The 27,523-nt window shown below is 38.1% G+C and overlaps 1 protein-coding gene across 7 annotated transcripts in view; it reads right to left on the bottom strand.

Annotated features, from left to right (window-relative positions):
- EYA1 (eyes absent homolog 1 (Drosophila)) overlaps positions 1–27,523 on the bottom strand; it is a 217,598-nt gene that overhangs the window by 63,687 nt on the left and 126,388 nt on the right. For 6 of the 7 annotated variants that reach the window (XM_006860020.1, XM_006860022.1, XM_006860023.1 and 3 more), the window contains one exon: positions 7,473–7,562. The exons of the other annotated variant lie outside the window; for it this stretch is intronic. In XM_006860020.1, the coding sequence (XP_006860082.1) occupies positions 7,473–7,562 (90 nt within the window). The remainder of the gene's footprint in view (positions 1–7,472; positions 7,563–27,523) is intronic. 7 annotated transcript variants of the gene reach the window in all.

Here is a 27,523-nt window from a genome sequence, read left to right as displayed (position 1 = left end):
CTCCACAGTAACTGACTCTTACAAATGTTGTCAACACGGTTGTGACTCACAGTGACTCTGTGTACCACAGAATCAAACACAGCCTGGTCTTGCGCCATGCTCACAATCCTTGCTATGTTTCAGCCCCTTGTTCCAGCCACTAAATCAATCCATGTAGTCAAGGGTCTCCCTTTTTTTTGCTGACCCTCTGCTTTACCAACTTTTTTGATTACAAGTCCAAAGTACATGTGACAATGTCTCATTTGCCATCCTTACTTCTAAAGAGCATTTTTGTTATTTTTCCCCCAACACCGTAATTCAAATGCATTAATTCTTCAGTCTTCCTTGTTCATTGTCCAGCTATTGCATACATATGAGGCAACTGAAAATATCATGCTTTGAGTCAGGCATACCGAAGTCTTCAAAGTGACATCTTTGTTAGCACTTTAAAGAGGTCTTTTGCAGCAGATTTGCCAAGTGCTTTGTGTCATTTGATTTCCTGACTTTTACTTCCATGGACACTGATTATGGATACAAGGAAAATGAAATGCGTTTGACACTTCAATCTTTTCTTTGTTTATCATGATGTTGTTTATTGGTCCAGTTGTGAGGATTTTTGCTTTGTTCATTGAGATGGAATTCATACTGAAGGCTGTAGCCTTTGATCTTCATCAGTAAGTGCTTCAAGTCCTCTTCACACTCAGCAAGCAAGGTTATGTTATCTGCACATTACAGATTGTTAGTAAACTTTTCTGTAATCATTAATGCCATTCTGTTCTTCATGAACTTCAGCTTCTTTGCTATATTGTTGTTAAGTGCTGCTGAGTTAGTTCTGACTCATAGCCAGCCTCTATAGGGTTCCTAAGGCTTTAAAAATCTTTGCAGGGGCAGGAAGCCTCATCTTTCTCCTGGAGCAGCTGGTGGGCTCAAACAAAGACTGAATAATTACGGTGAAAGGATACAATCCTGAAACAAACATTTTCTGATTTTAAACCACATAGTAGCCCCTTGTTCTGTTCCAATGACTGTCTCTTTGTCTATACATAGGTTCCACATGAGCTCAGATAAGTGTTTGGGAATTCCCATTCTTTATAATGTTGTCTCTAGTTTGCTATGATGCACACGGTTGAATGCCTTTGCATGTTCAATAAAATATAGGTTAAAATATTTCTAGTATTGTCTGCTTTCAGCCAAAATCCATCTGGCATCAGCAATCATATTATCTGTTGTACGTTCTCTCCTGAATTTCACTTGAATTTCTGAGAGTTTCCAGTTGATGTACTGTTTACAGTCATCTTTGAATGATCTTTATATTTTACATGTGTTGTATTAGTGGTATTTTTTTCAATTATTTCTGCATTCTTTTGGATCACCTTTCATTGGCATGTGCATGAATATGGATCTCTTCCAGTCGGTTGGCCAGGTTGTTGTTGCTGCTAGGTTCCATCGAGTTGATGCCAACTCATAGCGACCCTGTGTGCAACAGAACAAAACACTGCCCAGTTCCGGGCCAACCTCACAATTGTTGCCACACTTGAGCCCATCAATGCTGCCACTTTGCCAATCTATCTCACTGGGGGTCTTCCTATTTTTCTCTGACCCCTCCACCTTATCACACATGATACCCTTTTCCAGCGACTGGTCCCTCCCTAACAGTATGTCCTTAGCAGGAGAGATGAAGTTTGGCCATCCTGGCCTCCAAGGAGCACTCTGGCTGCACCTCCTGCAAGGATCTGTTTGGTTCTTTTGGCAGCCCATGGCACTTTCAATATTCTCCTCCAACACCATAACTCAAATGCATCAATTCTTCTACAGTCTTCCTTATTTACTGTCCAGCTTTGGCAAGCATATATGGTTACTGAAAATACCATGGTTTGTGTCAGGCGCACCTTAGTCCTCACACTGACATCAGTGCTCTCCAACACTTTAAAAAGGTCTTGTGCAGATTTACCTAATGCAATAGGTTGTTTGATTTCTTGACTGCTGCTTCTGTGAGTGTTGATAGTTGATCCAAGAAGGATGAAGTCCTTGACAACTTCAATCTTTTCTCCATTAATAAGAATGTTGTTTATTGGTCCAGTGGTGAGGATTTTTGTTTTGTTTTCATTGAGATGTAATCCATACTGAAGGCTGTGCTCTTTGATCTTCAGCAGTAAAAATTTTAAGTCCTCTTCACTTTCAGCAAGCAAGACTGTATCATCTGCATATCGCAGGTTGTTAGTGAGTCTTCCTGCAATCCTGATGCCACATTTTTCTTCATAGAAACCAGCTTCTCAGATTATTTGCTCAGCATACAGGTTGAGTAACTATGGTGAAAGAATACAACCCTGTCGCACACCTTTCTTAATTTTAAGCCATCAGCGTTCCCATGTTCTGTTTGAACAACTGCCTGTTGGTCCAGGTACAGATTCCTCATGAGCACAATTAAGTGTTCCGGAATACTCATACTTCGCAATGTTGTCCATAGCTTGTCATGATCCACATAATTAAAAGGCTTTGCATAGTCAATAAAGCACAGGTAGACATCTTTCTGATATTCTCTGTTTTCAGCCAAGATCCATCAGACATCAGCAATGATATCCCTCATTCCACAGCCTCTTCTGAATCCGGCTTGAACTTCTGGAAGTTCTCTGTCAGTATATGCTTGCAGCCATTTCTGTATTACCTTTAGTAAAACTTGACTTGCATGGGATATCAAAGATATTGTCCGATGATTTCCGCATTCCGTTGGGTCACCTCTCTTTGGAATGGGCACAAATATGGATCTCTTCCAATCAGTCGGCCAGATAGTTGTCTTCCATATTTGTTGGCAGAGATGAGTGAGTGCCTCCAGTGCCGCCTCACTTTCTTGAAAGATCTCAATTTTTATTCCATCAATTCGTGGTGCTATGTTCTTTGCCAATTCCTTCAATGCACCTTGGACTTCCTCCTTCAGTATCACTGGCTCTTGATCATATGCTACCTCTTGAAATAGCTATCTTCTACATTTATTGGCACAGATGAATGGTCACCTCCAGCAATGCACCTGCATTTTGAAATATTTCAATTGGTGTTCTGTCAATTCTCAGAGCCTTATATTTCATCAATGCTTTCAGTGCAACTTTGACCTCTTCCTTTAGTACCATTGGTTATTGACCAGATGCTACTTCCTGAACTGGCTGAGCATCGGCCAGTTCTTTTTGGTGCACTGACTCTTGTATGTACCTTTCATGTTCTTTTTATGCTTCCTGTATTGTGCAACATGTTGCCCATAGAACCCTTCAAAATATTGCAACTCAAGTTTTGAATTTTTATTTCAGTTCTTTCGGTTTGAGAAATTCTGTTAGAAAGCCTGTTCTTCCCTTTCGGCTTTCTAACTCCAGATCTTTTCACATTTCATTATAATACTAAACTTTATATTCTGGAGTAACCCTTTGAAATCTTCTCTTCAGCATTTTAATTTCATGATTACTCCCATTTGCTTTAGCTCTTCTATGGTCAAGAGTCTAGTTTCAGAAACATGTTTCAGAGTCGCTTCTGGTATCTATTTTGTATTTTCTTTTTTCCTTTTCTGTGCTCTTTTTAATGACCCTTTGCTTTCATCGTGTATAATGTCCTTGTACAAATTTTTACAGGTACAGGTGCTTACAAACCAGACCTAGAATGGGAAACTACAGGAGACTTTAAGAAGCACTGGAAAATTATATCACAAATACTAGCATCAAAGATTATTCTGGTATATCTGGACTAACCACTAGGATAGTGAAGGGGAGGCAACTAATGCAGTTTCAAGATTAACTCATTGAACTTGGTCTATGCAACACCTTCCTGTTTCTGGGTCCCACAGCAGACTTGAGGAGGTTGCCCACTACTTCCCAGCCTAACTTCTACAGGGGTGGAGTAAGGTCTAAGAGCAGAGAATTGGCACCTGTTGACTCTTGAAGGTCACCCATGGCAAAACCACTGGTTAGAACAACCAGCAAAAATTCTGTAAAATGGTATTATTTAAAATCAGAATGACAGAGATAATCTAATCTGAGTTCAATGGCCTGTTTTTAAGATGTCCATTTTCATAAACTATTTTACTGTAACTATGTGAAAGTTCAGCCAACAGGTTAAACTGCAATATCATCATATGCTAAAGGTTTTTCCTTACTCTATTTACAGACAGCCTTTCAATAAAATATTCAACAAAGACCTCTGTCTCCATTTACTTGTTAAAAGCAGTTAACTTAACTTAAAAAGCTGAAAAGCAGCAACAAACAAAACAGCAACGACAACAAAACGTCCCTCCAGTTTCATACTGTCATTCACAAATACTGACCTCCATATATACAGCCATCACATTGGCCATTTTTGTAAAATGGAGACCTTTTTGTAAAATGATATGTAGGATGTTAGACTGGCTCAGAAATAGGAAAGCCAGAAGTACATAAGGAACTAAAGTCTAAGCCCTCTTCTGGGGTGGGACAGACGAATATTTCCCATGATAATTACATCTCTCTGTCACTCAGATTCATAACATTCCATTTTTAATAGTACAAAAGAAGTTTTCTCATTTCATTATTATTTTTTGTTGCTGGAATAACAGAATTCATTTAAATCGTGCCATGTTTGCATTAAAAAATTGTCACCAAGTAAAACAATAAGGCTCTGAAAATGGTCAACTTCATAAATTTCTTACAGTTCGATTAGAATATTTCTAAATGATTTAAGAATCTACATTACTTTGTTAAATTACTGAAAAATTACTTTGTCGGCTCAGTTTCCTAAATCAAATCCTCCTGTTCAGGTTAAACATAAACTTTGATAATACATCAAATCTTACTAGAAGCTCCCCCAAACTGTATTTTATCATTCAGAGTCTCTCATGTGCCAAACATGAAAATGAAGCAAATTATGCAGAGACGGAGAAAGCAGAAGTTAAGATTTCAGAGAAGAAAATGAGGCCAACCATCAACATTTAGAATTGAAAAATCACACTTCATGATAACCAACAGATTGTTGATTTCCTTAAAAGTACTTGTACCATAAACCTTGAAGATCCAAATACATATAATTAAAATATATTAAAATATTCATGGTGTCTTCCACAGCATATTGCTAACTGAAGTGTGAAATCACACATTACCACAACATTTCTGCCTGATGAGATAATTTTGGTTTTCTTGAGAGCACAATGCCAAAACATTTATTTTGCCAGGAAATAATTTCACTTATTTTGAAAGAAATGAATATTTATAATGACCAGCCCCAGGTTTGTTGAAATATAAAAAAAGAAAGACTAAAAATAAAAGCCAACTTATTTTTTAAATACTGGACAAATCTAGAGCAAGTAAATACTTTCTAAAGACAGATAATAAATTTTATATAGTTTTATGGGGCTACCATCCCATTAGTCTCAAAGTAATTCCAAATGAACATTTGTAAGCGCACATGCTTAAATGTTTATTCACTGTTATTTATTTGGCTACTTCATATATTCATTATCTCTCCTACTTTACTTCTAGTAAGAACTAGTCCTAGAATAGAGTAGACCAAGAACAGTATCTGGTATTTCATTAACTGAATAGACTGTTGTTAAGTACCATCAAGTCAGTTGCGACTCACAGCAACCTTGTACTAGGGTTTCTGAGGACCAGCCAGTGAATTTGAACCACCAACCTTGCGATTCAAATCAACCTTGTGGTCCAATGCATTATACCACAGCACCACGCCGGTTATTATTTTTTTTATTTGGGCTTATGGAACAAAACTACATTTCTAAGCTAGAACTCTAAATTCATACTTTCAATATGTTTGTTAGAGTATTAGTTCAGATCGTTTCTAGATATATAGTATGAATAATGTCAGTAAATAAATACAAATCTAGCTGTATTACATCAATACCGAGTTTGGAAATTTTTTGTGTCTGGAATATACCAGTCTTTTACTTTGCCTGACTCCTCACTTATTAACCACATAGTTTTGGCACAGTAGAGACTAGTTTTGGCAGTTTTAAGAAGGTAGAGTCTTAAGACAATAGCAAATTACTACTAATTTCTTCTTGATGAGTGCTATTAACACCTATTAACATCAATAAGAGTAACAAAACTGTACCCAGGACAAAACAATCAGCTTTGTGTGTATTACTAGAAACAAATGGAAACTTAGTATAGGAATTTTAATACACTAGTAAAATATGGATTTTTTTTGTGCTGCTCTCTCATAAAATGAAACACAACCATAAATCAGAAACAGCTTTTGAAAACCAGTATGATTACTAAGATTTTCTAAAAGCAATCCTGAAATTGTCACTCACCTAGAATATTTCTACCTTGAAAATTATAATATTTTACATGTAATATCATTCCTTGAGGAAAGTAAACAGTTTAAAATGCAAAATAATAATAATAATAATAATTTTTTTTAAATTGTGTTTTAACTTAAGTGCAAAAATAAATATTTCATTGAGGATTGGGAAAAAAAAAACACATTTAAATAATTTTATTGCACTGTAAGTTGCCAATTCGTCTGTGAGTAGTTTCATTGCAGATGAAAAGAAATCAAAATACAGGGCAGATGTTGAACAAACCGCATTTACGTTCTGTCACACACTGGCATTTTTCAAATGATTTTGGTTCATCTATTAAATAAGGTGCATTTTGCTTGATTTTGAAAAAGGGAAACATCAGGAAATATTTAAAGGCCAATTGCTGCCAATTAACTTTGATCAGTAAAAGTTCTATTTGAATCTTTCAGATTCTTGTCCTGTCTGAAATAACATACATTTATAAAATCCAGTAAAACAACAACTTGATGAGTAATGCCTGTTGGCAGCCCTACCACAAGCTTGCTTAACAGCAGGATTTAAATAAACAACTGTCTCTATTAAGAAGGAAGTGAAATGTAGTTGTAGTCATGCTTGTTCATAATGGAAATGTGAATACAATATTCTTTGTTTTGAAGAATGCTGCTAACCAAGATCAGCATGTTTGTCAGTACCCATAACATTTAGTTATCCATCTTACAACAGTGTCCCCCAAATCATAATGGACAGATAACATCATCTGCTGTTTGATATCAGATATCCTGGCAACCCAAAGAGTCTAAAATGCTGTCTAACCAACTGGACCATCCAGAAAGAAAAGCAGTTGACCCAACACACTGAGAATCTGACAAAGGCAGCAAATGTAAGTATCACAATTTCTGATGAATTCTAAGATGATAGTCAGCAAGAAATCTGGGCTTATGATAATCAACAAAGTAAAAATATGAGTACTCTTGATATTCAACTTTAATCCTTATCAATGATCACAGGCATCTAACTTTGAATCACAACAACCAAAGCAAAACAAGATCAAGAAATAACATAAAGGCACTACATATTACTATCATTAGTTATGTAGCTCATTATTTCAATGATCCAGTTATATATTTAGAAAATTATATTCCACTGTTCATTTAAACCTATATAGCCTATTTTCAAACATGCAACACTTAACAAACAAATGTAAAATACAACCAGAACTTACTTCTAAGTCATTGAAAAAGAGATGTGTGTCTGCCAAGTTGAAAATCATTTCTTCCATTCTCAGTCCAAGGGAAACTGAAGTGGGAGGATCCTAAAAGAAGAATTATCAAGTTAAGAAAGTGTGTACTTCATGTTACATGAAATATGACGTCACATCAAGAAAGGCTGACAGCAAGAGAGAAACTGTGAAACTTGGGTTTCCACTACTTTTGATGATAACAATATATTTTGTTGGCAAAGTTTAGCAACAAATTTGTTTAAGAAGTCAAATGTCACAAATGTTGCTGACTCTTTGCATAACAAAGAAATACCTTGTGGATTACAATATTACTGAGAAAAAAATCTAGGGTCACTTAGTCATGTAAAGTAGAGGGGATTCAGCTTTCATAGGTCTATTTTTGTTCTTAAGTGCCGCTGAAGTGCCGCCGAGTTGGTTCTGATTCCCAGTGACCCTGTATAAGGTTTCTGAGGTGCAGTTGGTGAGTTTGAACAACTGAACACATTGTTATTAGAAGTTCAGTGCTCATTCTACAGTGCCACACCAGTACTCTAGTTTTAGGAGCAAGTAATTCAGTGAATCAAGAAACCACTGGTGTTTTTATTATACCATGATCCATTGTGTTGTTGTTGTTGTTAAGTGCCGTCGAGTCGGTTCCGACCCATAGCGACCCTGTACAGGGTTTCCGAGGGTGTAAATCTTTACGGGAGTAGAAACCCTCATCTTTCTCCTGCGGAGCGGCTGGTAGTTTCGAACCGCTGACCTTAAGGTTCGCAGCCCGATTTGTAACCAAGAAAATAGTTACACTGCAGATTAATTTCAGAAGGGTAGTAAATAGTAATTTTAGTCTAGATCACAACTCTGTTTCTATCTGTACTTACTGAAACTGTCTGCCAGTTGTGAATATAATCAAAGCAGGAAATGATGTCCACTTGGACAACCTAGTACCTTGTCCAGCTCAGGGAGCTGGTCTTGATATTGACATGACACCATCCAATCATCCACTAGCCAGTAACATATAAAGAGGGAGTGGGGTGAATTCTGAGGTGTACACAAGAACATAAGGCTCAAAGATTATACGCTATGTTGGCTGCCATCTAAGGGCTTAGATTCTCTGGTTGCAATTAAAAGATTAAAAGATGATACTGGTAGAAGTCTATATTTATTCCACAAGTTTTCTATGATCATAAAATAGTGTTTTAGAAATTGTTCTATGGAGTAATTCAAAATGCCATATAAAAGTTGGTTGTTGGAATACCTAAAAGGGGTTCTAGAACTTGCCCAGTGAAATAGGCCTCTTGCAGAGCCTTTGAAGTGTATAGGACCTTAGGTGGAATCCCGAGCCCTATCCAGAACTTTCTGAGATGGGACATTCCCATTAGAAAGGACAAGCAGACCAGCCTGGACTAGCTGGAGTGACAGAAGATACATCTTCAAAGAAATATCATCAAGAAAAACCCAAAACAAAAGTGACAATATGATTGGCTACTACAAGAATAAGCAAGTTGTTCTCAGGGAAGCCATCAAGGCAAACAATCAAGTTCCTTCAGGACCAATCCCCCTCTAAGAATGAAACTCAAAGGGAACATACAAGCAGTCATGTAAGCTTGCTTATGACCACAATAGTGTACTGGTAAGTGGAAGAAGGGGCAAGGCAGCAATGAAGAAATAGGCTGAATTCAACCATTTTCCATAGACTCCCATTGACCTGGAGATGAGAAAGAGAAGAGGAAGAGAAGAGGAAGAGCTGGCTGGGCTAAAGTGTGCTGAGACCTGGGGACATCTGAGCCCATGGACAAGGACATAGCCACAGAGGGCTAGAGCTGAGAGTGAAGCATTCAGCTGATATGAAGTGAAGGGGAGATGCACCAGAACACCCAAACTTGCAGATAGTAACCATTTGACCTAGCCTCGATGGCTTTATAATCAGAACTCGACTAGAGGAGGATTTAAAAAAAAAAAAGAACTAAATTTTTGATAAAGGAAATGAGGGTAAATTGCTACAATTTGATGAACTTGACCTATAACTCATGGAGACAGTAACTCTAAATATCAACAAAGAGGGAAGGAGTCTTCACATCACATATCAAAGCTATCCCCTCTGTACACAGGGTAGGAATGGGCAACTTAGACATTGGCTACCGAAATTGAGGGGGCTATAAAGGCACGAAGTGACTGGCTTACAAGGTTTCAAGAGAGAGTTTAGTTTAAGAGTGTGTGGGGGAAGACAGAGTCACCACAGAATAGTTTTCATCTTGTCTAGATGGGTCTGGTTAAAGAGATGGAGATAAGATTCTTAAGATTCAATAGTGAGTAGTTGTTATCCTGATTAATTATGACTGTCACAACTGTAACAAAAACAAGGGGGGCGGGGGTAGTGGTAGTTAATCTTACAGTCCAGAAACAAAGGACCCTAGGACCATTAAGGGAGAAGACCACAAGTGGACTGTGAGACCTTATCCAGCAGTGAAATCAGAGATGGAGACAAAAAAGGGGACATGGAGAGAGGGAGCGGCTGAGGACTCTAGATTCATGGGAAGAGAGGGACTGAGAGCTGGTGGCCAGGAGGCAGGCTTGCAGAATGTGCTCTTTGGTGGTGTAAATTATTATATCTGCCTGAGTGTTTAAAAAAAAAAAAAAAAAAGAGTTAAAGTGAAGAGAAAGAAATACTGTTAACTGATGGTACATGGAGGGGATTATAATCATTGTAATGAAACTAAGGCATATGATTTATTGAATGTAAAACTAATGATCTGCCCTGTAAACTTTCACTCAATTTACAATAAAAACAAAAAAACCCAAACTGGTTGTTGTTAGGTGCCATCGAATCTGTACCAACTGATAGCAACCCTAATGCACAATGGAACGAAACATTGCCTGGTCCTGGGCCAACCTCACAATCGTTGTCACGCTTAAGCCCATTGATGCTACCACTTTGCCAATCTATCTCGCTGGAGGTCTTCCTCTTTTTCTCTGACCCTCCACGTTACCAAACATGATGTCCTTCTCCACTGACTGGTCCCTCCAGACCTGAAGTATGAGAGACGAAGTTTGGCCATCATGGCCTTCAAGGAGCACTCTGGCTACACTTCTTCCAACACAGACCTGTTTGTTCTTTGGCAGCCCATGGCACTTTCAATAGTCTCCTCCAACGCCATTACTCAAAAGCATCAATTCTTCTACGGTCTTCCTTATTCACTCTCCAGCTTTTGCATGAATATGAGGTTATTGAAAATACCATGGTTTGGGTCAGGCACACCTTAGTCCTCAAGCAGAAAAGCTAGTACTGTTATAAAATAGCAATAAAACTTTCTAAATTTTACATCCCTTTCTCTATATGAAGATAACTTTCTCTATGGATTTTTTTTCTTCTCCACTAATTATCTTCAGAAGTTCTGGTACGGCGATGTAGTATAAGCAATGGACTGCTAACCATATGGTCAGCAGTACCCATTCACCAGCCACTTCTCAGAAACCCTATACAGGGTTGCTATGAGTCAGAACCAACTCGATGGCACTTAACACCAATAACAACAATTATCTTCAACCATGGACAATATTGTTTCCTGAATTGAAGACATTACTAAAGGAGTAATACCATCATGGAGTCCCTGAGTGGTGCAAAAGCTTAACACACACTTGGTAGTGCATCTAAGAGTTGGCTGTTTCAGTCCAAGGTAACTCAGAAGAAAGGCCTGGTGATCTACTTCTGAAAAAAAGTCATTAAAAGCCTGACAAATCACAATTCTGCTTTCACACATGAGGTCACTGTAAGCGGGAATCCACTGGATGATAAATGGTTTTTAACACTACTAAGACTGCTAATATCTGCACATCCCCTGAATTTGTCTCAATGCTAGCAGATGAGATCAGAACATGCACTGGGTAGGGCTGGCTGACTGTTCACCACTAGCGTCAAAGGCTTGAAGCAATGAGAGAAGCCAGTAACACTCTCACTATTCAATTTGTTATTGTTAAGTGCCATCGAGTTGGTTCCGATACATGATACATAGAGACCCTGTATAGGTTTCTGAGGAGCAGCTGGTGGGTTTGAAATGCTGACCTTGTGGTTGAAATTGACCTGTGGTTTAGCACAGTATCCTGCAGTGCCACAACAGGACTCCAACTATCCAACTGCTGTTGTTGTTAAGTGACCCCCCTAAAAACTTCTATTGTGTTCTGAATATACAACTTAAATCCCAAAGACCTGTGTATACCTTCTACTTCCTAATTTTCACTTATCTGGAGTCTCCTGGTTCCTTGAGTATTCACTGCAGATCCTGCCTCTCCCCTGCTCTTTGGCAAGTGGCAAGATACGGCAGACAGGACCTTCCCTTGCCCTCTCACTTACTCTTCTGATTTAACCTCTTCAAACTTCAGTTTCTCATCAAATAAACCAGCCAGGCAGCCAGATGGCAAACACATTATTCTCACATAAACAAAAAAAAGCCCAACCCATTGTCACCAACTCAGTCCTGACTCACAGTGTCCCTACTGGACAAAGAAGGTCTGCCACATTTTTCTCCTGCCTGGTGCCTGGTGGGTTTGAACTACCAAACTTTCAGTTGACAGGCAAGCACTATAACCTTAATTTTGTTGTTGCTGTTAAGTGCTGTCGAGTCAATTCGTATTCATAGCGACCCTGTATAGCATTTCTGAGGAACGGTTGCTGAGTTTGAACCGCTGTTCTTGCAGTTCAAATGAACCTTGTGGTCCAGTGATTATCCTACAGCATGACAGTTGTTGTTGTTGTTGCTAAGTGCCATTGAGTCTGTTCGGACCCATAGCGACCCAGTATAGAGTTTCCAAGGAGCAGCTGGTGAGCTTGAACCACCGACCTTATAGTTCACACGGTTTTGCAGTCTGGCGCATTAACCCACAGTGCCACACCAGGACTCCACAGCATAAGAGCAGGACTCCTTAGTCTTTAATGTTGTTATATGCCGTCAAGTTGATTCTGAGTCATAGCGACCTTGCATAGGGTTTCTGAGGAGCAGGTGGTGAGCTTGAACTGACAAACATGTGGTTCAAACTGACTTTGCAGTCTAAATGAAAAAAAAAATTTTTTTTTTTCCTGGTAACCTTTAATAGTATACCAGGAAAAAAAAAATTATTTTTGGTTTCATCTACCAATTAGGCACAATGAATTTACAAATGATTAAAGAAAAACCCTGTTTAGGTCTGGGCTTTACAAGAAATTGTTCACTCACAAGGATTCTAACTATCAGGAAGCATGCTAAAAAAGCAAATGCTCAAAAAAATGCCAGAGCAGAATTAACCAGTAAGGGAAGTTCAAACAGCTGTTTCTAAAACAAAACACCTGACTAAGGTGTTTACTCCCTTTAGTCCAGGCCAATAAAAATGCACGGACACGTCTCATAACCACGTCAATGAATCTTTTTATGTGGCAAGGGTGAAGAGACTTACCACATTTACTTAATTGACAATTTTAGAATTTATGTGCCATAGTACTGTTACTTTTGAAAAGTATTATTTCTTTTTGATAACCACTGCTTATTTATATGACCATCAAAAGAATTACTCTATTGTTTGCTAATATATAGCAGACTTCAACTTTTCTTTATAAATTATGGTAACGACTTGCTTGTTGGGATACTAATAAATTTTAAAGGCTTGTTCGGTCTTGTGGTCAAATACAACACAGATGTTGGCCTTATTTACCTTTTAATGTTATTCTCTTTGGTTATGTGCTGTCATTGCGTTACAGTTTTTATATTTGCCATTCCACAGTATTGTTTGGAAACATTTGCTACATTAAAAGAACAGTTTGAAATTTACTTGAAATGAGAGAATTTTAGAATAGAAAGGGACGCTCGTCTAGAGCAGTGTTTTTAAAGTATTTTTTAAACCACAACTCATAGTAAAAAAAAAAAAAAAAAAAAAAAAAAAAAAAACTACATTTTTTACACCATGCTCTGTTAATTTCACATACACACACTTAGGAATTGGAAGTTTCTCACATCAAATGCATTCTGATATTTTCCATACTGCACCTATTAATATGTTGGAGTCCTGGTGTGGTGCTGTAGGATAAGCACTTAACTGCTAAACCCAAGGTTGGAGGTTCAAAACCCACCAGCCACTCCTCGGAAACCCTATAGAGGGTCGCTATGAGTCCAAACCAATTAGAAGGCACTGGACAACACATTGGGAGCTACAGTTTGAAAAGCACTGCTCTCAAACCCATCTAGGGAATAGTGATGGTTCTGTAGTAGAATTCTTGCCTTCCATGCAGGAGACCTGGGTTCAACTCTGCCTATACACCTCATATACCACCACTACCCATGAGTCAATGGAGGCTTGTCTGTTGCTATGATATATTTAGAGCAGGATTCGGTGGAGGGTCCATAGTAAGATAGACTAGGAAGAAATGCCTGACAATCTACTTCCAAAAATCAGCCAATGAGAACTCTACAGATCACAATGGTCTGCTCTGCAACCAAGCCTGGGAATGGCATAAGCCTGGCAGTAGTTGGTTCCATTGTGCATGGGATTGCTACTGTCAGGGGCTGACTCCATGGCAGCTGGCAACAAGAAGTCGCTATCTCCTCTTTGATGTGCTGCAGCTGTATGCCATGGAGTCTGTTCCGACTCACAGCAGCACTTTCCTAAGCTGTAAATCTTTGCAGGAGGAGAACGACTCCTCTTTCTCCTGTGGAGTGACTGGTGAGTTCTAACTGCTGACCTTGCCGTTAGCAGCCCACCTCATAACCCACTACTACACTAGCAGGGCTCCTTACACTTTGACATAAGATACAGGAGACCTGAGTCTCAGAAGTGGTGTGATCTGTTCCTAGTAACAATGCTGGCAGACTGCAGAGCCATCTAACTGTCAGTACTGTATAGAAGCAGAAATTAGCAGAAGAGCAGAGAGGCATCTGTTCACAGATTTGCTTACATATTCTAGCAACTAGACTTCTCATATATGTTGTTGTTGTTAGATGCCGTCAAATTGGTTCTGACTCATAGTGATGCTGTATAGAGTTTCCAAGGAACAGCTGGTGGGTTTGAACTGCCAACCCTGTGGTTCAAAGTCCAAGGCTGACCCAACAGCACCACAACAGGAGTCCTTCTCACATATGAGGGGGTTTCAAAAAGCTCATGGAAAAATTTTATTATCTTTTCATTTCATTTTTCCAGGAAATTTTGAAGCCCCTTCATAAAGGTTAGATTTTAGATTCCTCTACTGTTGTAAGAGTCTCTCAGTACCTTTTTAAAAAATATTATTTTGTTCTTGATAACATACATATCAAAGCATACATCAATTCAACAGCTTTTACAGGTACCATTTAGTGACAATGATTACACTCTGAGTTATAAAATTCATTTCATCCTCCTTTTCTGAGTTGTTCCTCCCTTGTTAACATAAATGTATTCCCCTCTAAGGTTCCTATCTAATCTTTTTGGTCATTATTGTCAATTTGATCCCATATACATTGTTCTTAAAAGTTAGTAAGCTCCACTATTGTTTGGCTTTAAGAAGACTTCAGGGGATATTTTTGGTTTAAAATTTAAAGGATTATCTTAGGGCTATAGTTTCAGGATTCATCCAATCTTCATGGCTCTATGAAGTCTTAAGTCCACAAGAATTTGAAATTCTGTTCTGCAATTTTTCCTTTTTGATCAGAATTTTTCTATAAAATGTTTCATCGAAATGTAGCCAACCACCATCCATCCAATTCTTCTGGTCGCTTGGCAAAGGAGGCTTGTTCACAAAAGCCATTACTTTCACCTTCTGTATCGTCCTCCTATCCCTGACTCTCCTTTCTCCTCTGTTGTTCCAGGTGATAGAGACCAAATCTTGTGCCTTGGATGGCCACTTAGAAGATCTGAGATACCAGGCACTATGCATTAGACAAGACGTCGAAGAGAAGCAGTAAACATATTACTAGGCCAATTAACAGTGAAGACCCATGAAACTTAGACCTAAACCTCCCAAACAAGAAACCGAAGCCCTCTCTTTTTTTTCTTCCAATATCTTTGAAAATATTCAGAAATATCTAAGTCAAATGTGACAAAGGCTAACATTCAACATATATTGTAGCTTGATGTTTTATTTAAGTACATTTAGAGGAAGAAAACAAAACATTTTTAAATCGAAACGGAAACTTTAAAATCATGCCTTTAGCTTAATCTAAACTTTTTCTGAGTTATGTAGTAATATTTCAGAGCTCCTGTTATGATAGTTCATTTTAAGACATCATTGTTTGTTATGTCACGTTTGAAGAATTATTTAGAAGTTGCCTCACTACAAAGTAATATCTCATTTGAAAAAAAAATTTTTTTTCATTGACAAATGTTTTTAATTCTTTTTTTGAGCTTGACCCCTCTGTGACAACTGGTGTCCACGCTCTTCCTGATACATCTTCTCTTCTTTTCTATGATGTCAACAACTTTTTCAGGGCTTTTTCTTCATAGACTCTGATTGTCTACATCTAACAATTAAGGTTGGTCCCTTAGACACTGTTTTTCATCCATTCCTTACTGTATTTTGGGGCTGCTTTGTAGAACCCAACACACTCATAGCTTCAGCTGCTCCCTCATCCTTTCTTAGATCTTTGTAGGATGATATTTCAGTGATCTATTTGCCATTTCTACTTGATTATCCCACAGAACCTCTGAAACTCCACATGCTACAAGTTAGATTAATAATATTTCCCCTTGAAAATCTGTTGTATTACTCCTTTAGGAGACTACATCCTATTAGCCTCCCACTTCAGTGTTTTCTCTTCACTGTCATAGAAATCAATCACTAAATCCTGCTCCCTGGACTTGACCTTCATGCCATGTTTGTCTTTTTCCCCAGCCTACTGTCCCTGTTGTGGATATCTGCAATTCTCTTCTTCCTGGGGCTCTCTGCTCAGGAAGAATAGAATATTCCATTCTCCCATATCTTTGAGGAAACTCCAAACACATCAACTAAAACAAATGACCTATAAATTCTAAACTCTGGCCTGTCTCACCACCATGTGATCTTTGTGTGCTTTTTCAAAGTATGTCCTTGGTTACTGAATGCTTTCCTTAAAAGATGATTATGCTGACACCTACTACAAAAACAAATTGGCTTCAATGGAAGCTCCTAAAGACCTTAAAGTCAACTAGTCAAAGGACACAAGTTACTCATATTAAAATACTGCAGTCTCTGATCAATTCCCCAATATTTAGCTCTCTGACTTTCTGCCCATAATGTTCTATTCTGTCTCCTCATTGGCTCAGTACTACTTTCAATCTCATGACAGATTTGACTCCTCCCACCCAGGCCCAGCTGCCCACTGGGCATCCCAGCTGTCTGTGATCTAGTCTAAGTTCCTTATGGGCCGAGGCTTACTCTGAATCCTAATATCTACATCCTTTATACAGAACACAGTGCCGGGCACATGGCTTACCCAAAGTTTGGTGAAGAAATAAATGAATGAAAATCAAGAATTAAAGCATTTCAAATAATTTTAACAAAGAAAAAATGAAATAATAAATTTGATCTTAGTTTAATTTAATTTAATGCATTTAAATTATGGCGTTGGTGAACAATACTTACAGTAACCATGGACTGTCAGAGAAACAGACAGGTTCGGTGTCAATAGACAATGAATGCCTAGTTATCCAATTTAAGGGGGAAAAAATGCCACATTTGTATACTAAAACCATTCTATCGAAATAACACAGTATTAAACATGTCCCTCAGTAACCATTATTTACCTGATTAAAGAGCAGCTGATTCTTAGAATAGTCATATGAAGTGGATAAAATTAGCAAAAGATCAGCATGCAATTTTTATTGTTTTGTTATTTTTTAACTTTGCAGTTTCCATTACAACAATTTGGTAAATGTATTCTACCTGCTCTGAAATTTTCTCTCCTAATAAAAGCTGAATAATAGTAATTGTTGTTGTTTAAGTGCTGTAGAGTCAGTTCCAACAGACAGCAACCCTGTATAGGGTTTCTGATGAACGACTAGTAGGTATGAACCACCAACCTTGCTGTTCAAACTGACCATGTGATCCAGTGCTTTATCCTACAGCACCACACCAGGGCTCCACATAATAGTAAAATGGTCAAAAAGAGAAAATGCAATAAAATGCTTTACCAGGTTTCCTGTTCAATGAAAAACAGTACAAATTTACTATGAGTAGCTCTTGTGCCCACAAAATCCTATTTGTGGAGACTTATTTTTGTTCTCCAACTGTTCCTTACCAAACAAGACAAACATACTTACATACAGGAATGCCATTTAACCCTGCTCACAAACTATTTTGATACAATATTAAATTATAAATGTCTGCTTAAAGTTATGAGAGCAAAGGAACTTATTACAATGTTGGGTTAACTGCTGTTTTCAGTACTTCAAAAACAAATCACTTCTACTGAATAGAAACAACAGTAGGTAGAAAAATTAAGCAACAATGAAATCTGCTGATTATCTGTAGACCTTGGCCTAAAAATAGTTGTTTTGCCTGCATCCTCTATCAAGAGATCTTTAATTATACCTCTGTTTGAAGGTCTCTGTCATCTTTCTAGAACACAGACTTGCCCACACAGGTCAAAGTCATTATCAATCTCTATCCAAATCATCAGCATCATTCCTGCATCAATCAATGCTTGTAGCTAGACAATGAGTAAGGAAGGGTGGAGAAGAAATAATGCATTTAAATTATGGCGTTGGTGAACAATACTTACAGTAACCATGGACTGTCAGAGAAACAGACAAATCTATCTTGGAAGTGCATCCATAGTGCAGTGTAGAAGCCAGGGTGGTGAGCCTTTGCCTCACAAACTAGGCCATGTTGTTAGGAGGAACCAATAAAGGAATAACATGTTTGGTAGAGAAGGCCAGGGGGAAAAAAGGAAGACTCTCCAAGAGATGGACTGACACAATGGCTGCAACAATGGGCTCATATATAACAATAATTGTAAAGATGGTGTCAGACTGGGCAGTGTTTTGTTCTGTTGTACATAGGATCACTATGCATTAGAAGTGACTTGACAGCTCTTACCAAAACAACATAAATGCATGTGGGTACTAGAGCACCAGATTACTGGAATTGGCCTCTTATTGCTCTGCTTTGTTTATTAGGTGAGCTAGTGCATTTGGTCAACTATCAGGATCATTGTTGTTGTTGTTAAGTGCCGTCGAGTCGATTCCGACTCATAGCGACCCTGTACAGGGTTTCCAAGGCTGTAAATCTTGACGGGAGTAGAAAGCCTCATCTTTCTCCCACAAAGCGGCTGGTAGTTTCGAACTGCTGACCTTAAGGTCAGGATCATTAAAACCACATTTTTTTCATAGTACAATCTACATCAATGCAGAAAGTTGACTTTACCAAGATTCAACCACAGGTGAAGGTACTGTTGTTTCCTATAGGGCTATGCCTTTTGCCTCTTCTCTTTAGCCTAGGAATGCTATTCAGATGCTAAGTAATGAAATTGCCTTGTGCACAGAGATTATGATAGAGCCATCCAGTTCATATCTTGACTGAAATAAACCTAATACTAGTCCTAACACAAGGCATTGGCCAGGAGCCTTCTTTTGCTAGCTGTCTCAGAAATTAAAATCATTGTGCTAATTGTCTACAGGCAGAGAATTCTTGCATATAGGTTGCCAACCAACCAACCCATTGCTGATAAGTCATTTCCAACTCATGGTGACCCATGCGTACTAGAGAAGAATATAATCTAAAGGGTTTTCTATGGTTGGTTTCTTCAGAGGTGCCTCTGGTAGAATCAAACACCCAACCTCTCATTTAGCACCAAGTACTTACCAATTTCCACCCCAAAAGACTCCAAACAGGTTAGAAGAACATGGAAATGCACACGCTCATAACTGTCCCACCACAGACATTGTAGACACATAGATTTGATTTGAATTCTAACTTTGCCATGTAAGAGCTGTGTATGTGATGGTGAGTACATTACTTAACCTCAGGTTCCTTTTCAGGAATATGGAATCAGGTTTAATCTTAAAGATTAAATATTTAAAATTCTGAACATGCAAACAAAAACCAAAGCAAACTAACCAGCCTGAGTTCTGAATAGAGTGACTAGAAATCAGTAAGGAGCTGCTGCTACTAATTCTGTTGTCATCGCTCATTTCCCCCTCTTCTTTCTTCTAGCGCTTTCATTATTATTTTTACTCTTACTTTAACAATAGCTGTAGGTCAATCCAGCTACAAAAATATTCATTAACTTTCTACATTAGATGTGAAGTTTTGGGTTCTTTAAGGAGAAGGACCAACCTAAAAATGTACATTCATGAAAATAGATTAAGGTATTATTTCTACAGTTCAAACACAAATATCTGCAGAAGTCTAGAGTGCTGAACTGTGAACCACAAGGTTGGTGGTTCAAGCACACAGGCCACTCCATGGGAAAAAGATGAGGCTTTCTGTTCCAATAAAGATTTATATCCTCGGATGCCCTATATAGGGTTGCTATCAGTCAGAACCAACTTGGTATCATTTAATAGCAATAACATCCTTAAAGAGTCATTAGTACAAAATGGAATTTAATTCTAGGTATTATGTCGAGGCATTCTCTCCAGCATTTTTCATATGATTGCTTGTGTCAGTATTTTTGAGGGGACCATGTTTTTAAGAGCCAAATCACCACTAAAGCTTATTTTGGTAGAAGTTAAATTAGAAACTTGCAGTGTGAATGCTCCCTGAAGGGACTACCATTGGTTCTCGCAGAAGAACCAACAAAATTTTTGGTAATGATGACCACTAGACATGAAGGAAAAAAGAGAAGAGGTATTATTTAATTTTATCAATCGGGGAGCTGAAGCAAATCTTGTCACAGAGGTATTTAGTGATTCCGTTGTTGTTGCTAAGTGTCGAGTCAGTTCTGATTCATAGCAACCCTGTATAGGGTTCCCAATGAGTAGCTGGTGAGTTTGAACCGCCAGCTGTCGTTCTGAGCTTATTCTACAGGGCCACACTAGGACGCCTCAAGCAAAGCCAGATGAGTGGACTGCAATGTAGATCTTACAGTCTTGTTCCCTTGCCTAAACAAAACACCCTTTACGCTCTGAGCTCTGCCTGCCTGCTCTCACTGGCTGTCTTTTATCAGTAACTTATCTGGAATTTCTCAATCCTGAAGCCTCCGACTTGCTTACCACCATTGAAACATATCATTCTCATGAAACACTTGTATTTAAAAAGAACCACACTAGTCTCATGTAAGTGCCACAGTTCAGTCTGCTAGGAAAGGGAAGAGTTCTCCACAGAACAGAATAATCACAGAAAGAAAAGACTAAAACATTCCACTCTTCCTAGTTTTAAGTAGCAATCTGACCTATTTTTTTAGTGGCAATCATGAATATCCTGCATAATGGAGGTTGTCATGTTTGTGTACTTTCTCAAAAAGTTTATGTTTGGTTCAGAGTGCCCCTGATATAACTTTGAGCCTCAAGGAAAACCTATTTATCTCTTTGGGATTTAACAATAAATATGTGTGTGTGTTTTTAGTATAAAATGCAAATATTTTCTCCTTTCTTAAAAACCTTAGAGTTAGTCTATTTCTCTAACCATGAAAATGTCTCCACTTACTATATAACCATGATTTAAAAGAAATAGCCCAAAAATTTTCATTTGGGTTTAATGATATCACAGTTGCTAAGTTCCCCATTCGATCTTGTGTAGTTCAAAAAGAATGACTTACAGTCATTCCAGTTTTACCATAAGAACAACTGAAAACAGCAATAAAATGCTAACGTGGAATCCATTTCTCTTTATTGCTTAGATATATCAGTGAAGCATTAAACGAAAAATGGTGCCATTTTTAACACAAGTTCCAGTTTCCAGTTACACATTTTCATTTCTTTTTCTTTTACCATCTAATTTTTCTAAACTAGAGGGTAGAACATTTCATGATAAAATAAACCAATGCTTAGCATAATACAAATGTACTCAATGTAAGTTCTTAGAGTTGTTGGATCATTTAATAGATATTTTCATTGTACCAATTTCAGCATGCTACAGCATTCTGAATTAATAATTGGGTCCTACACAGTACCTATGAGGTTGGAAGTTTATTTGACTGAAAAGTAAAAAAGAGAGAGAATTTTGTTTCTTTTTCTATTATTATTTTCTTATTTACGTTCACCCTGGATGTTGGTGATTCAGTGGTAGAATTTTCACCCACCACAAATCTGTTCGTGGTAGTTTGTGTACTAGTATGATGCTAAGCAGGTGTTAGCTTCCAGAGTAAGAAGACCAGAAAGAAAGGTTTAGTAATATACTTCAAAAAGAAGCCAATGAAAAACCTATAGCTTGTGAGGATCCCAGTGTTCAGAGGGTCACTATGATCAGGGACCAATTCAAAAAACAGCTAATGAAACTACAAAATAACAGAAGTTTTCACAAACTTTCTGAAGTCTCCTCATATGATAAATGTCTCGTATATCTCTTATATTTTAACATTCTCTCCATTACATCTCAAAGATCAAAATCTACACCCACTCCTACCAACTGCTAGTCTACATTAATCACAAAATAGAAAAAAATATATTTTAAATGATAAAGAACTTATATTTGGCTAGAAATGTATGCTTTTGGCTCAACTCTCTCAGATGTGAGGAGAGTTCCTAGGGCGCAGCACCTACATTTTAAACTTGTGGAATAAAAGATCAGGTTCCCAAATTCTATCTGCACTGATCCTACTTGGGCATTTAAGCTTCCACTGGCATGCAATTACTTAAGAGTTGTAGAGGCCCATTCAGGTGTAATGCTAACAATATGAGCAGGCTTATTAGGATTTGTAGCTCAATATGAAAATCTTGTAAAGTATGTTCAAATCAAGTACAAATCTCTAGGTGGTATCAAACAAATGAAAGGGGGGAAAAAAAAACCAGTTGGACCTCTTAAACAATTCCTTATTTAAAATCCTAATATTACAGCCACAAACAGGGAATGAATGCCATTTAAAAATTCTCCCCATTCAGGATCTTTTGTTTGAGGGAAAAAGAAGCTGAAAAATAGGACTGAGCACTCTGAGCCCATGAGTGGCATGTTTTCAAAGACCTATTTGTAGCTCAATATGAAAATCTTTTGGGAGGGATAAGGATAAACTTCACAAATTAGTTCCCTTGTCTGGAAAAAGAAAAAAAAAACAAAACAAAACACTAAAACATTATTTCTTTTAAAAAATATTACTAAAGTGTTATAGCAAATGATGTACAACATATAAGACTCAAAGTTTTCAATGTTATCTTTTCAGTGTTTAAAGTTATCAATACAAACCAATGATACGTGAATGTTTCACAGGTTTAATAAGGCCCCCCAACATTGAAGGGCTAGCCTGAAATGTCAAGTTTTGAGAGCTGGAGATAGTTCTGATGCCAATGAAGAATTAACCGGGATTACTATAAGAGTATATATGCAGAGAAAAAAAGAAATCATAATTGAACTATTGGCTGGACGATTAAAAAAAATTAAATAATAAAACTCCAAATCTGTGGAGGGACTAATCGGTCATTTTTACTGATTAGATATGTGATACTCGCCTGCTTAATTTTCTCCTTACTTAATAGATTCCCTTTTCAACATCATGAAAATAATACCAAAGTAGAGAACAAGAAAAAGAACTTCACCATTCCAAAGATTAATTTTGATTATGGAGAAAACCCAATCAGTCCCAAACAGGGGACAACTGCCAAGAAATCATACAAAGAGGGAGGAAGAACCAGGGTGGACCTAGCCAAATTGGCTTCCACACACAGGGCCCCATGTGGTGCTAAGGAAAAGGCTAAACAGTTAAATCCAATCAAAAGACAGATCAAGATTTCATTTGTTACCACTCTCCTATCTCTCATTCCTTTCTAGTGTTACAGCCACTTTCTTAGGCCTTTATTATTTCATACCAGGAGGCCTACAATAATCTCCCTTGCCATCAGGTTAATCTTTCAAATTGTACACCTCCATCATGCCACTTGACTGTTTTCATATTGTTCATAGCATCCCAGTGCTCACAGCACAAAATCTTGGCTCTCAATGTTCTCGGCAACCCTCCTTTGAGAGTAACAGCACCATCAGAAGACTAGATTATATTCGTCGTTTTGCCAGTAAATAGTTACGCTTTTTTATCTTTCCTTGGGTGAATGATTTAATTCTTCAGAGCCACAGTTTCCTCACTGGCAAGTAGAAGAAACTAATGTGCTAACAAATGTGAGATAGCAGTGAAAATGTTGAACCACTACAACATATTCTATGCCACTCGTCATTGAACTACAAGATCGGTGGTTCAAACCCACTAGCCGCTCCTCAGCAACCCTTACAGAGTTGCTATGAGTAGGAAATGACTCTATGGCACTTTAATAGCAACACTCATCTATTGTAAATCTGACCTTCGAAATAGACTTTATAGATGCCTAGCCGTTTTGCTGGTTTTGTCTTGACTTTTTATGTCCCTTCTGCCTCTGTTACCTTGAATAGTAAAACATACAACTTTGGCCCACTCCCTCCTCTGACCCTTCAAAGTAAGAAATTACAGCATTTCTTTATAAACGTTCTATATTTCACTAAGGAGCTCTGGTAATATATTGGGTATGAATTGGGCTGTTCATGGTCAGCAATTTGAAACTACCAGTCGTTCCGCAGGAGAAAGATGAGACTTGCTGCTCCTGTAAAGATTTACAACCTTGAAAACCCTATGCAGGGTCGCTATGAGTTAGAACCGACTTCACGGCACACCACCACCATGAAGTATTCCTCTACGTGCTTTACATTGTTCTCCCAATAGCTCTGTGATTCCTTCCATGTTACTGACAGGAACATTTAGATACATCATGTTAGACTCAGAGATATAAAGTGTTTTTTCCAAGGACACAAAGCAACTGAGGTCCAGAGGTGGTGGCGGCAGGTCAATATGGTAGATGGCAAGCAGTGTTAATTCCAGATTATTCACTTATGCATGAGAAAAATAAGGCTTTATTCGATAATGTAGCAAAAATGATACTCTTTAGTTAAATGTCACTGCCAGTTAGGAAGAAAAGAGCTGGCAATTATAGTGCAAGGGAACAGCCATAGGATGAAGACAGACAAGAGGTGTGAAGGCATCTTCAGTTGGAAATCCCTTTGATATGCAGAAAAGTATGTTTTTGATTGCTTGCTTGAGAGTTTAGATCCAAAAGTTATATTTGGAATGATAAATTATTTTATTCTTTTGATCTAAGTTGCTATTACTGTTGTTATTGTTAAATCGGTTTCAACTCATAGCCACCTTGTATAGGGTTTGAGGAACAGCTGGTGAGCTTGAACTGAAGACCCTGTGGTTCAAACTGATCTTTCAGTCCAGTGCATTAGCCTGCAGCGCCACATGTGAAAAAGAAAATAAACTCAGGGAAGCACCTGACGGAACTGAACTGGTCACTACTGGTGGTCCAATAGTTTAGCTGCTAACCAAAAGGTCAGGAATTAGAACCTACTAGTGGCTCTGGGGTTGAAAGATCTGGAGCTCTGCTCCAGAAGATTCCCAGTCTAGGAAACCCTACAGAGGCCCTACTCTGTCATATGGGGTCACTAGAGTCAGAGTCAACTTGATAGCACATAATGACAGCACTCTCAGAACATTTGTCACATCATTTTTTGTCAGTCTGTTCAGATGGCCAAAACTGCTACGGGATTTGAAGATAGGCTTTCAGTTGTACTTGTCAAATGTGAACTGTAGAAGTGACTACACACCTTTCCTCTCCCTTCCTTCCTGGGCACAGAATGAAGCTGTATCATCTAGCCAACTGTGCACTGTGGCCGTGTGACTGAATTCTAGTCAATGGCATGTGTATGAAATGGTATGGATCACTTCTAGACCTAAGCCATAAAGTTTTCCCCTCACGTTCCCCCTTTGTTTATAACTGTGGGCTAGAAGGTTGTTGTTTTTGTTGTTAGGTGCCATTGAGTCAGCGCTGACTTACAGTGACCCTATGCACAACAGAATGAAACACTGCCTGGTCCTGCACCAACCTCACAATCATTGCTATGTTTGAGCCCATTGCTGCTGACACTGTGACTGACGATCTGTCCAATTGGGGGGCTTCCTCTTTTTTCTCCGACCCTACAATTTACAAACCATGATATCCTTCTTCAAGGACTGGTTCCTCCTGGTAATATATCTGAAGTATGAGACAAAGTCTGGACATCTTGGCTTCCAAGGAGCACTCTGATTGTACTTCTTCCAACACAGATTGGTTTATTATTTTGGCAGCCCATGGTACTTTTAATATTCTCCTATAATACCAAAACTCAAATACATCAATTCTTCTATGGTCTTCCATATTCATTGTCCAACTTGAAAATGCATAAGAAGTAACTGGAAATACCATGTATTGGATCAGGTGTACCTTAGACTTCAAATGATATCTTTGTTCTTAAACACCTTAAAGAAGTCTATTTGCTCAAAGCAATACATCATTTGATTGCTTTACTGCTTCTTCCATGAGTATTGATGGTTAATCCCAGCAAAATGAAGTTGTTGACACCTTCAAACTTTTCTTCATTTACATGGATGTTGATTATTGGTAGAGTGGTAAGGATTTTTGTTTCCTTTACAATATGGTGCAAACTATACTGAAAGCTGTGCTCTTTGATCACCATCAGTAAGTATTTCAAGTCCCCTTCACTTTCAACAAGTAAAGTTGTATCACCTGCATATTGCAGTTTGTTAATGAGTCTTCCCCTAATCCTGATGCCACATTTTTTCTTCATATAATCCAGCTTCTCAGATTATATACTCAGTATATAGATTGAATAAGCATGGCGAAAGAATACAACCCTGGCACACACCTTTCTTAATTTTAAACCATTCCGTGTTCCTTTGTTATATTCAAACAACTGCCTCTTGGTCCATGGACACATTCCTCATGAGCACAATTAAGTGTTCCGGAATACTCATACTTCACAATGTTGTCCATAGCCTGTCATGATCCACACATGACAAGCCTTTGCAGAGTCAATAAAGCACAGGTAAACATCTTTCTGGTATTCTCTTCTTTCAGCCAAGATCCATTTGACATCAGTAACAATATCCCTTGTTCCACATACTCTTCTGAATCTGGCTTGAGCCTCTGGAAGTTCACTGTAAATGTATGGTTGTAGCCATTTTTGTATTATCTTTAGCAAAAGTTGACTTGCACGCAATATTAATGATATTGTCCAATGATTTCCGCATTCTGATGGGTCACCTGTCTGAAATAAGAACAGACATGGATTTCTTCCAATCAGTTGGCCAGGTAGTTGCCTTCCAAATTTCTTGGTATTGATAAGTGAGTGTTTCCAGTGCTGCATCAGTGGGCTGAAAGATTTCAATTTGTATTCCATCTATCCCCAGTGCCTTGTTCTTTACAATGCCTTCAATGCACCTTGGACTTCTTCCTTCAGATCATTGCCTCTAGATCATATGCTACCTCTTGAAATAGTTGAACATCAACTATTTCTTTTTGGTACAGTAACTCTGTGTATTCACCTCCTTTTGATGCTTTTGGCATCACTCTATATTTTGTCCACAGAATACTTCAATATTGCAAGTGGAGGCTTGAATCATTTCTTTAGTTCTCTCAGCTTGAGAAATGCTAAGTGTGTTCTTCCCTTTTGGTTTTCCAACTCCAAGTCTTTGCACATTTCATTGTAATATTTGACTTTGTCTTCTCAAGCTCACCTTCGAAATCTTCTATTCAGTTCTTTTACCTCTTCATTTCTTCCATTTGCTCTAGCATTTCTACACTGAAAAACAAGTTTCAGTCTCTACTGACATCCATTTTGATCTTTTCCTTTTTACCTGTCATCTTAATGACTGTTTGCTTTCTTCCTGCATGATGTTCTTGATGTCATTCTACAACTCTTCTGGTCTTCGGTCTTTAGTGTCTAACGCATCAAATCTGTTCTTGAGATGATCTCTATATTCAGGTGGGATACATTCAATGTCACATTTGGGCTCTCATGGACTGGTTTTACTTTTCTTCAGCTTCAGCCAGAACTTGCATAATGAGCAATTGATGGCTTGTTCCACAGTCTGTCCCTGGCCTTGTTTTGACTGATGATATGGAGCTTT

Source organism: Chrysochloris asiatica, unplaced genomic scaffold (genome assembly GCF_000296735.1).
Source record: "Chrysochloris asiatica unplaced genomic scaffold, ChrAsi1.0 scaffold00036, whole genome shotgun sequence".
Classification (NCBI taxonomy): domain Eukaryota; kingdom Metazoa; phylum Chordata; class Mammalia; order Afrosoricida; family Chrysochloridae; genus Chrysochloris; species Chrysochloris asiatica.
This window is presented reverse-complemented; position numbering and strand designations above follow the sequence as displayed.